We start from the raw sequence: 12,500 nt of genomic DNA, 5'->3' as shown, positions 1-12,500 counted from the left end.
GTACTCTTCTTCTTTAACATGCAGTCCAGGAGCTCACCTGCATGCACACGTCCAAAGCATTCGCCGGTTTCTCCCTCCATCTAATACTGATGAGTATGTCCAGCGAAATACATTCCGTGACCTCAGATATGATGCGGAGAAGGCTAGGAAAACCCCATTCTATTACCCCTATTGCTATTCTCTTATCGGTGCAACGCAACGCGGTGTGTGCACTGTGTGCGAGGTGAGGTGGGGGTGGGGTGGGGGTAGAGGACATAGAAGACTAATCAAGTATAAAAGAAACTGGTCCGGTAGTACCACAGGTAGAAGAACTGTTGTTGCCATGGCGACAGGATGGTCGGTGGCGGTGTGATGTGTCCTCCTCTTTGAGGTCTCTTGTTTTCCACTTTGTGTCATAATGGAGGGACGCGCACTTCGTACTGTGAGATGAATACATCTCCCGGTCACCAGTCAACACAAACGCCACCCCAATAGAAGTATGACAGAGCAATTGCACTGTTTGCCTTGTGTTCCATCTATATATTTCTCTATGTCAGACAGTGTGATTTTTCTCTCTCTCGACTTAAGTAAAAGCTCACTGTTACAGAGGACAGGTTAAAGAGGCTACCTGTTACAAGGCTGGCTTCACTCTGTAAAACCGACATGTTGCGAAGGTGACAAGTCCTCTCCAACAATGTCATTAGTAGGCTCCCACATAAAAAAATGCTAGAGTTTACTATAGAATTCAGTAGTGAACTGTGGAATACTATACAGTGAGGGAAAAAAGTATTTGATCCCCTGCTGATTTTGTACGTTTGCCCACTGACAAAGAAATGATCAGTCTATAATTTGAATGGTAGGTTTATCTGAACAGTGAGAGCTAGAATAACAACAGAAACATCCAGAAAAATTCATGTCAAAAATGTTATACATTGATTTGCATTTTAATGAGGGAAATAAGTATTTGACCCCTCTGTAAAACATGACTTAGTACTTGGTGGCAAAACCCTTGTTGGAAATCAAAATCAGCAGGGGAGCAAGTACTTTTTTCCCTCACTGTACACTGTAGTATCCCTCAATCATGTGTAGTACTTAGTATAGAATGTTGTAGAATACCAGTATTATCCACAAAAAATGTCAGCAAAAACACTTCAGTCCGCCAGAACACAACTTTTTTTTTACTATAGTAAATATTACAGTATTACATTTGCATATATCCTGCCCACTCCCCTCCCCCATATCCCAATTTGTGCCACCTGTAAGAAACCTACATGTATATTGTGTTCCCTACAGGTTATAGAAAAGAGCAGACACTCTGAACTATCTGTTCAGACCCCAGTCCTACCGACCTACAGGTTAGAGAAAAGAGCAGACACTCTGAACTATCTGTTCCTAGGTTAGAGAAAAGAGCCACTCAACTATCTGTCCCCCAGTCCTACCGACCTACAGGTTAGAGAAAAGAGCAGACACTCTGAACTATCTGTTCAGACCCCAGTCCTACCGACCTACAGGTTAGAGAAAAGAGCAGACACTCTGAACTATCTGTTCAGACCCCAGTCCTACCGACCTACAGGTTAGAGAAAATGTACTATTTCAGCATTTCTCCAGTAGGTTTCCTCAAGGAGAAAGCCCCCCACTTCTATGTCAAAGATGATGTAGCTCAGTTGGTAGAGCATGGCGCTTGTAACGCCAGGATAGTGGGTTCGATTCCCGGGATCACCCATACGTAGAATGTATGCACACATGACTGTAAGTAGCTTTGGATAAAAGCGTCTGCTAAATGGCATATATTATTATATATTTATAATCAAACTAAAAAACTCTACTAAAGACTACAGTAATGTCTACAAAAAACAACAGTAAATTATACAGGATACTTTACTACAGTCTACAAAAACACGACAGTAAATACTACAGTCTGCAAAAACACGACAGTAAATACTACAGTCTGCAAAAACACTACAGTAAATCCTACCCTAGATTACAGTCTGCAAAAACACTACAGTAAATACTATAGTATATACTATTATTTTTTACTACAGTATTTATACTATTGTAAACTGTCAATACTACAGTATACTACAGTAAATACTACATTATTCACTGTAGTGTTTTTGTGGAAACTACAGTGAATACTACATTTACATTACATTTAAGTCATTTAGCAGACGCTCTTATCCAGAGCGACTTACAAATTGGTGCATTCACCTTATGACATCCAGTGGAACAGCCACTTTACAATAGTGCATCTAAATCTTAAAGGGGGGGGGGGGTGAGAGGGATTACTTATCCTATCCTAGGTATTCCTTAAAGAGGTGGGGTTTCAGGTGTCTCCGGAAGGTGGTGATTGACTCCGCTGTCCTGGCGTCGTGAGGGAGTTTGTTCCACCATTGGGGGGGCCAGAGCAGCGAACAGTTTTGACTGGGCTGAGCGGGAGCTGTACTTCCTCAGTGGTAGGGAGGCGAGCAGGCCAGAGGTGGATGAACGCAGTGCCCTTGTGTGGGTGTAGGGCCTGATCAGAGCCTGGAGGTACTGAGGTGCCGTTCCCCTCACAGCTCCGTAGGCAAGCACCATGGTCTTGTAGCGGATGCGAGCTTCAACTGGAAGCCAGTGGAGAGAACGGAGGAGCGGGGTGACGTGAGAGAACTTGGGAAGGTTGAACACCAGAAGCGCTGCGGTGTTCTGGATGAGTTGAAGGGGTTTAATGGCACAGGCAGGGAGCCCAGCCAACAGCGAGTTGCAGTAATCCAGACGGGAGATGACAAGTGCCTGGATTAGGACCTGCGCCGCTTCCTGTGTGAGGCAGGGTCGTACTCTGCGGATGTTGTAGAGCATGAACCTACAGGAACGGGCCACCGCCTTGATGTTGGTTGAGAACGATAGGGTGTTGTCCAGGATCACGCCAAGGTTCTTAGCGCTCTGGGAGGAGGACACAATGGAGTTGTCAACCGTGATGGCGAGATCATGGAACGGGCAGTCCTTCCCCGGGAGGAAGAGCAGCTCCATCTTACCGAGGTTCAGCTTGAGGTGGTGATCCGTCATCCACACTGATATGTCTGCCAGACATGCAGAGATGCGATTCGCCACCTGGTCATCAGAAGGGGGAAAGGAGAAGATTAATTGTGTGTCGTCTGCATAGCAATGATAGGAGAGACCATGTGAGGTTATAACAGAGCCAAGTGACTTGGTGTATAGCGAGAATAGGAGAGGGCCTAGAACAGAGCCCTGGGGGACACCAGTGGTGAGAGCGCGTGGTGAGGAGACAGATTCTCGCCACGCCACCTGGTAGGAGCGACCTGTCAGGTAGGACGCAATCCAAGCGTGGGCCGCGCCGGAGATGCCCAACTCGGAGAGGGAGGAGAGGAGGATCTGATGGTTCACAGTATCGAAGGCAGCCGATAGATCTAGAAGGATGAGAGCAGAGGAGAGAGAGTTAGCTTTAGCAGTGCGGAGCGCCTCCGTGATACAGAGGAGAGCAGTCTCAGTTGAATGACTAGTCTTGAAACCTGACTGATTTGGATCAAGAAGGTCATTCAGAGAGAGATAGTGGGAGAGCTGGCCAAGGACGGCACGTTCAAGAGTTTTGGAGAGAAAAGAAAGAAGGGATACTGGTCTGTAATTGTTGACATCGGAGGGATCGAGTGTAGGTTTTTTCAGAAGGGGTGCAACTCTCGCTCTCTTGAAGACGGAAGGGACGTAGCCAGCGGTCAGGGATGAGTTGATGAGCGAGGTGAGGTAAGGGAGAAGGTCTCCGGAAATGGTCTGGAGAAGAGAGGAGGGGATAGGGTCAAGCGGGCAGGTTGTTGGGCAGCCGGCCGGCGGCGGCCGGCTTTTACTACAGTAAAGTCTGCAAAAATCCTACAGTGAATACTATAGTATCCCTACCATAGTATACACTATAGTATTTTTCCATGTGGGCTGCAGCAGTCAAGATTTGATGCACGCTTTATTAAACCATTCTCCCAGAACAGTACGCACATTTAGTCTTTTAACCCGGGTGGCTGGCGTAAAATGTGGATCCCTGATTGGTTGATGAATCTCTCTTAACCCCCCAAATTGAAATCATTGAGCTGCTTGCTCAACATTATGAAAAAGCAAATCCTAAATTATGAACGAACTTTAAGAAAGTTAAGAAAGATTGAGTTAGTCAAAAACAGGGTTGTAAAACAGTTGGCAGAGGTGCCAGACAGGACAGTGGCAGGTGTCCGAGTGCTTTTGTCCCCCCCCCTGTCAAGTACGGTGGCAAAAACAATTGATGCCCTTGAACAAGGCAGTTAACTCACTCTTCCTTGGCCGTCATTGTAAATAAGAATTTGTTCTTAACTGACTTGCCTAGTTAAATAAAGGTTTAAAAAAATGAGAAGTTGTCAAGACTGAGTTGATGTTATGCTATGCTACACTAGGTTAGGCTATACTATATGCTATGTAAAAAAAACTTGTGGGGTTGCCCAAACCGGGACTCGGGTCCACCTTAAACGTTACGTTATGTCCGAGGTTGCTAGGTATTGGGTTAAGGTCGCCACATTGTCATGGCGTTCTACAAGTGCTTTGCTACATCTGTGTCCCTTTGCAGGAGAACCCTTACGTGATGCTGCGACCGAACCACCAGGAGATGGAAGGGAACGAGCGCTATGAGGGATTCTGTGTGGACATGCTGAAGGAGCTGGCGGACATCTTGAAGTTCAAGTACTGCATCAATCTGGTGGGAGACGGGGTGTACGGGGTATCGGGGACCAACGGTACCTGGACGGGCATGGTGGGAGAGCTCATCTCCAGGGTAAGAGCAGCAGCTTCCTATAGTCAACCTTATTAATAGGGCCAGGAGTTTTTCCGGACCACATGACTTGATCAGGAAAACTCTGGGCCCTACCATCACCATTCATATCCCTACCATTTACCCCCCTCTACCACTTCACAGCATAATGCCACTCGGACTATAGACCAATTCATCAAAACTCAATCAACTGTTATTAATGTCGCCTTTTTAACAACAACGCGTCACAAAGTGCTAATCGGGACTGTTCACAGCCAGATCACCCCTAACAAATCCCTTGACACAATGATAGTGATACAACTGATACCCTCTGTCGTCATGGAAATGTGTACACAACCATTGTGCTCTCTGGCTCCACAATGCTTGTGTACGTCTTTTTTTGGCGGGATAGCTCTCCGTTGTATTACCACCGTTATGCCAAATGCGTTGCATCAGTTTTACAAGTTTAGTCTTTACATGGGCCTATATGGGGGTGTTATGTGTGCAGACATACTGTGTCTCCGTGGACTCCAGGGTCAAATGATTCCATCTGATACGTGATAGGCTGAGTGTCTCGTAGTGTAACATGTCCCCAGTGATCCAGAAAAGTAGTGCCCAAAGCAATTGATTGATGTTTTCACATTCAGAGCATTCTGCGGCAAGGGGATGTAACCATGCAGAGATGTTATGAGGAGGAGAAAGAGGAGAAAGAGGAGAATAGGAGTAGGAGTGGAGGAGGAGGAGGAGGAGGAGGAGGAGGAGGAGGAGGAGAACAAGGGTGTCGCGGAGGAGCAGGACGAGGACGGCTGTTAATTAGTCCAGATGATGCCCGATCCGGACGACACAGAGTCTTGAGTGGCGCCGCCCCAAATGGCACCCTACTCCCTTTGTCGTGCACTACTTTTGACCAGGGATCGGGTCAAATAGGGGGCCACTTGGGACGCGGCCGTGGCTGTGTTCCGTTCACCCTTCCCACTCGGGCACAGCTCATCTTGTCCTAATGAATCTCCATTAGCCCCAGCCACCCTTGAGCGGACACACACAGCACAGAAAAGGGCCCAGCTAACCAGCAGCTGGTGATGCAAAGCCATTAAGGAAATAAAGAAAGGATCGTCTACTCTTTATTATTGTATCAATTTGTCCCCCTGCAAGTTGTATCTGGTTTGGTGACCTTGAGGAGGTCTCCACTCTGTCTAATTGCGCCTCACACGATACTGCTACGGAGTGCCGGAGTACCGAGGAACGTCGGAGAGGGTGAAGGTCGAGGGGAGACAGAGCGGGAAGGTGTGGGATCACTGGGTCCCTGCCTCTGAGCTCCACTTTCGGGCAAGACCTTCAAAATGGAAAGGACAATCGAGGAGAAGAATAGAGAAGAGGAGGAGGAGAGGGAGGAAGAGAGAGAGAGCGGGAGAGAAGAGAGGTTGTACTGTAGCTAGCCTATGGTGGCTGACAGGGTTATCACAGAAAAGTAGAGCGAACGCTGAGAGAAGAGAATGTATGTCCCGGCCTTCCACAAGCTTCCTATGCAAGGCTACAGTCTGCTAGCTGGGGACGGGGGCTTTACTTTAAGCAGCCATAGAGATGGAGACAAAGCCCTAGCGGGAAGATGAAATGCCACGTACAGTGGGGAACCTGGAACTCAATGCATTATTCAGCAGCTGTAGGGACGGATTAGAGTTTTTTTCCCTATCTTTCTTTTTTTTCTGGGGCACAATCTTATGATTGAGCGAAAGTGGAAACAAGTGTGGTGGCATGGGGAAGGAATACAACGATGCATTATTTAAAAGCTGACTTTATACAGTTTGTTTTCTCTATCTCTCTCTCTCTCTCTCTCCCCCCCCAGAATACTTTGAATAGCTGTTAGAGTCCAGTAATCAATATTAATATTCAATAGGTGCATCAATATTTCAGCAGCCGCTACGGTTCCATGATCCTTTATCAGAGGAGGAGTGACTTCTTTCTTTTGTCGATTTTTTTGTTGTTGCCTTTTTGTTGTTGCATTGGGGCTTGCTGGGGGTTGGCTAAATGCCTGGGTTTGCTTGTGCATCCAGTGTTGTGGATGCACAAGCAAAAAGCCTCCCAGACCTTGTTCACCACATGGAGCTCTGTTTTCGCTGTTCAAGTTATTCTGGACAGGACTGGTCAACTCCTTCAGGGGCGTGTACTCAAACAGACGCTGTGAAGACCCCTGCACCCCCCCCCCCCCACCCCTCTGTCTCTCTCTCTCTCTGTTCTCAACTGCTGCTCTCAGATAAAGGCATTATGATAGGCAGAGTCCCTCATAGGACCAATGAAAGGTGTATGATACCCACTTGCCAAGGTACATTACAACATAACAAGACCCCTACAGCTATACTACTGTCTATACTGTGTCTCAAACAAAGTTCTTCTTCTTGACTGGTCCATAGTTGTTTGCTAGTTAATTTATTTTGTGTGTCGAGGTGCACTGTGACCATAATGGCATGGCCCTAACTGATGATGAGTGAGAGCAAAATATTTCCACAGATTCTTTTGGACAGAGCCTTCTAGCCAAGTTAACAGGGGGCACGCTCACTTGGCTCGACAATCAGAAAAGGGGCTGATGGGTAAAAAAAAAAAATAGGGTCATGAATGCTGATGGCCAGATCCAGCACTGTAGGCAGGCAGGCTCTCCTCTCATTTAGAGTTGAGCTCTGACAATCCTCTTATTTTCCAACTGCAAAAGACAAAGAGCAGCATAGGGTTGCACTGGGTCCCAGGAGAGATGAAAATCCCTTGCAGATGCACTTTGTAGCGTCGGATGATTAGTGGGATTGAGCAGCCACCGCCACAGCCCTACCATGCCCAGTAGCACTGACTGACCGGCTGGCTGGCTGGCTGTGTCAAGTGATTTGTCATAACAATCTGCCCTTCGCCTGCTCGCAAAAACATTGCACTCTGTGTGTCTCAAATGGCACACATTTTTACCAAAGCCCTATGTGTCCTGCTCAGAAGCAGTACACTACACAGTAAACAGGGTGTCATTTGGGATGCAGACCCTCCCCTTTGTTCTGCACTCAGTTCTCCCTGGTGTCCTGCGTGAGTCAGGTCTTGGACACAAAGCCAGTGGTGGATTATGCTACATACTGCTGGCAGACTATGCATCACGGACAACAATGGCAGCACAGTAGGTGTGGAATTACACTAGTCGCCTACTTACTACTTAGTTTCCATGCATTTCCACCACCACAACCCAACTTTTGCTACTGTAGCTTTACCTATCTGTGCATATCTGAATGGTTGGTGCGGTGTGTGTGTGTGTGTGTGTGTGTGTGTGTGTGTGTGTGTGTGTGTGTGTGTGTGTGTGTGTGTGTGTGTGTGGGTGTGGGTGTGGGTGTGTGTGTGGGTGTGGGTGCGTGCATGCGTGTCTATTCCAGAAAGCGGACCTAGCCGTAGCGGGGCTCACCATCACCGCGGAGAGGGAGAAGGTCATCGATTTCTCCAAGCCTTTTATGACCCTGGGAATCAGCATCATGTACCGTGTGCACTTGGTAAGACTAACCTCTGACCTCTCCCACCCCTACAAACAACCTGGCTGACCCCTGACCCCTACAAACAGCTTGCGCCGGCCCCACACCCCAGGCACCACGGGAGTCAGTGGACCGTGGCTAATGACCTAGCGGCCAATCATCAGCCTCGGTCTGGGAGACGGGTTCAGCCCCTCTCCTCCTCTCACTACATCCCTCTCCTCTCTCTACCTCCACCAGAGGAACAGATGGTGTGAATCGACCTTTCATTCCCAATCTCACTTCTCCTCTGATTTTGAATGGGATCTAATTCGCACCAATAACAGCCCTGAGCCCTGCGTATAGAACAAGACCCAGGCAACAGTTGTGGAAATCCAATACGGCTGTTTCTATGTTTTAACACCAGCCAACCATTAATCAAAGCCCTTCCCCCAATATCCAAGGTGACACGCTGGTATCTCCTCTGGCCACCGGCCGGATGGAGCCGCTTCAGACCGAGCGGTGGTGTGTAAAAACATTAATACAGCGTCCCAGTAGGGCATTTACTCACAGCCGCCCCTGTCCCCCCATCTGCGTCCCTCCCCTTTTCCTTGGTGCTAATAGGTGTAGCTGCCAGGAGAGAGGCTCCATTGGGCCAACAGTTGGTCAAATGAATCGATAGCAGCAGGTGCACAGTAAGTGGGCTGCCGTATCACCTCTGCGGCGGTCTGCTGCTACTGCTGACGTGTTGGAACATGCTCATCGGCGTGTTCCTGCGAGCTGACGCAGCGTGGAGGAGGAGAGGGGAAGCCCACACACACTGTAGTGCAAGATTGACACACACACACACACACTCCTACTGCCCTAACGATGCAGGCGCAGACAGACAGAGAGGGGGAAGGATAGAGGGATGAAGACCATGCGTAAGGTAACTGGCAGAGAGAGATGTGGAGCCTCCACTGCTTAAGATCAGGAGTGAGGGTCTGCTGCACTGATCTCTCTCTGTCTGGAGTCTTTACACAGTACCTGTCCCTGGTGTCTCCTTCATCTCTCTACCCAGGACTCCCTCCCTCCCTCCCAGCGCCCCTTGGCAATCTCTTAGGTCTCACACAGAGCTACAAGGCTCCAGCTCCACCATTCAATATTAGAATTTCTGTGACTGCAATTGTTTAGGTTTAATCCACTAGCTATTGATCTCTGACGCAGTGATTTCTACAAGGGACCCTGCTGCTTATTTCAGACTATGATTGAAATTCTCAGCCTGATCAATAACAATGGAAAATGGAGTAAAATAGAGAAGCCTGTTGATTTTTAATGACGTGCTGCATGGTTGTAGAATAGGCTTGCTACCAGGGCTGAATTACCTAACAGGCATACAGGGCATGTGCCCCTGGAAGTAGATGCACTGGGGCCCCAAATGCGTTAGTCTGGCCCTGCCTACTACAGTTTAATTTATTTCTGTCCATGGTGCACCCCAATAGTGTGTGTCTTTGTGTGTGTGTGTGTGTGTGTGTGTGTGTGTGTGTGTGTGTGTGTGTGTGTGTGTGTGTGTGTGTGTGTGTGTGTGTGTGTGTGTGTGTGTGTGTGTGTGTGTGTGTGTGTGTGTGTGTGTGTGTGTGTGTGTGTGTGTGTGTGTGTGTGTGTGTGTGTGTGTGTGTGTGTGTGTGTACCTGTGTGCTCTTAATCTCCTTTTGATTATCTTGATTAACTGGTTTGTTTTATAAAGTGTTTTGGGAGAGCGCGACCGTCACTCTTTTGATTACCCTACGACCTTCCTCTCTCCATCTTTGAGTATACTTCGAGGCTTTTACCACTCCCCCGATCTGTCCACTTGTTTCATCAAACCCCCTTTCTCATCATCCCCCACTTCTATGTTCTGAGGACATCTTTCCACCAATCCCTCCCACCTAGTAGTAGTAGTGAAGACAGACAAAGATAGAATGGAGAAGAGAAAGAGAGATTATTGAGGGTGCATATGGATATTAAAAACCTAATTAGACCCACAAGTTAATTAGGGGTTGGTAGAGAGGGGAACGGTGTGACATTCACGAGCTGCCTTGTAGGAGTGTTTCACTGGGATCCTGATTGAGTGTTCCTGCCTTCCTCCAACCTCGCCCCAACCTCCACCTTCCCCACTACCCTCTCCTGTGGGAGAGAGCACTGAGGGAATCTGGGACAGCGCAAATCAGCAGCCCCCCTACTCCCCCCTGACCTTTCGCCACGTAAACAGAACTCCTCCGCCTCCGTGTTCACGGAGACCATAATAGCAGGGATGCGAGTGGCGGGCCACGAATAGGGACGCATCTCTTAAGGTGGCTGGCGTTTGAAAAAAAGACGTGCTGCTCTCCTTCACTTGGTGTGTTTCTGTAGTGCAGTCCAGCCTCCCTCCTAGGTTGAATACGTGGGGAATGACAATAAAGGGCGGGAAGAGGGATATGATATGCTGGTGAAATCCTTGAACTGACTAAAGGTATCGACCGTACAGTGTGAAGATAGAAATAGCTTCTCCAATTTAAAATCCCCGAGGCAATGTCATGGCGACGTTGGCTAGCTGAACTCATGCACAGGAACACGTCATCGGGTCTAGCGGTCGTCTCGCATGTGCAGACAGTCCAATCGAAGGCAACCTTTTGATAAAAAAAAGTTGTTTTTGACAAAAAATGAAAACCTGCTTGTCACTTTCACGAGGTTGGAGTAATAACAAGTTCAACTACTTAAGACAATGGCTCGAATCCAGTTTGTGCTAAGGAAGACGTTTCCACTTCTCTCTCATTGACTTCTCAAACCCCAGCCTGGTCTGCCTGGTCTGCTTCGCAAGCGTCCCCGGGAAGTCTCGTGATGCTGCGCCTCTGGGTTTAGAAACTCGGTGCTAAAGTTCTTATATCCCGCCACTTAACACAAAGTAGAGCCTATGGGGAGAGGGGTTTGTATAACGCTTCATTTCCGATTGTTTGGATTGGCTTGTAAAATCAGCATGAGTAATGAGGCAGTTGTCACAACCGGTGCCTCCCGTCTCCTCTCTTCCTCTCCCCCTGTTCTCCATTTGATGGGATGATGATTATTATTGCACTCTGTAAAGCCCATGTCCAACAAAGACCTTCCTATCTAGTCAGAGAGCCATACATGCCTGGATACAGTCACGAGTACAGTCTTTATTGAATGTACCTGTTGTACAGTGCAGAGCCCATGGTCGAGTGGTAACAGTCCTGGCTTTTGGCACATGATCCGGGAGACCAGGGTTCAATTCCCGCTTTCCCGCAATGTTTAAATTGTAAAAGAAAGAGCCATTACATGTTATAAACTGTATAATGAGTCATAGGTGCGTATTTGTATATAACAAGTTATAATCCATTGTACCTGCAGGCTTCAAGTAAAGTGTTACAATAAAACAAAATGACCTGTTGTGATCGTAGCTGCCTTCGCCAGTCGGGATGCCCACCTTGACTACAGATCAGTGCAGATGACTGGCACCTCAAAGAGCTTCCTGACAGGCTGAGGGGGCTCTCTCTCCTATTTGAGAAGAAGCAAACGTACCATCACAGCTTGCCATCCCTACCTACCTCCCTCCCTCCATCGACCCCAGTACACAAACACGCACAGAATAACATTTTACCAACTTAACCCTTTAACTGGCACATCAAGAAAAAATATCTAATAAAAAGTATTGTTCTACAAAATATGTGTATATAGCCTCAATATAGGCTATTTATGGAGAATTTTTGTTTGCATGACATAAACTTTGAATAAATAATGCATCGCAAACATCTCACCCAGCCGGTTGAGTTGCCCAATTAGAGTAAATACATTTTGTTTTGGAATTTGCATATACTTTTTCATTTAAATGATATCTGCTTCGTTTACTTATAATGGAAGATAGGCCTAGTTAAATGAGGAATGATATCAAATAAGAATGAAGCGTGATATATTTGTGTGTCATAATATGAATATTCAAATGCATGTAAATGAATGTGCTGGCAGTAAATAATTATATGGATTTGAAAGGATTGTTGTATTTGCACTGATGAAGAAATATCAGAACAATATTTCTCTATTGTTCAGTATCACTAACTTTGACTTAATAGCATTCCTTTAATGGGCAACTCAACCACCGGATAGAGCATACTTTTCAAGAGTTCTTAAAATTGTAAACATATTAGTAATTGAATCATTCTTAAACGGTGGTTTAAAGGCCCACAACATTTTACAACCTTCTAATTTCCCATTTTATACATAAATTAGTACAAAAAAATGTGTCGTACATGAGGTTTTCAGCCATCTTTAAATGGGTGTTAAGTAATTTTACT

General features: G+C 47.0%; 1 protein-coding gene across 1 annotated transcript in view; it reads left to right on the top strand.

Moving 5' to 3' along the window:
- The window catches only part of grik4 (glutamate receptor, ionotropic, kainate 4), a 475,420-nt gene that overhangs the window by 452,935 nt on the left and 9,985 nt on the right, over positions 1-12,500 (top strand). Inside the window, exons 13-14 of the mRNA XM_046294891.1 lie at positions 4,553-4,756; positions 8,128-8,241. Of these exons, the coding sequence (XP_046150847.1) occupies positions 4,553-4,756; positions 8,128-8,241 (318 nt within the window). The remainder of the gene's footprint in view (positions 1-4,552; positions 4,757-8,127; positions 8,242-12,500) is intronic.

The sequence above is a fragment of the Oncorhynchus gorbuscha genome, linkage group LG13 (assembly GCF_021184085.1).
Source record: "Oncorhynchus gorbuscha isolate QuinsamMale2020 ecotype Even-year linkage group LG13, OgorEven_v1.0, whole genome shotgun sequence".
Lineage (NCBI taxonomy): Eukaryota > Metazoa > Chordata > Actinopteri > Salmoniformes > Salmonidae > Oncorhynchus > Oncorhynchus gorbuscha.
This window is presented reverse-complemented; position numbering and strand designations above follow the sequence as displayed.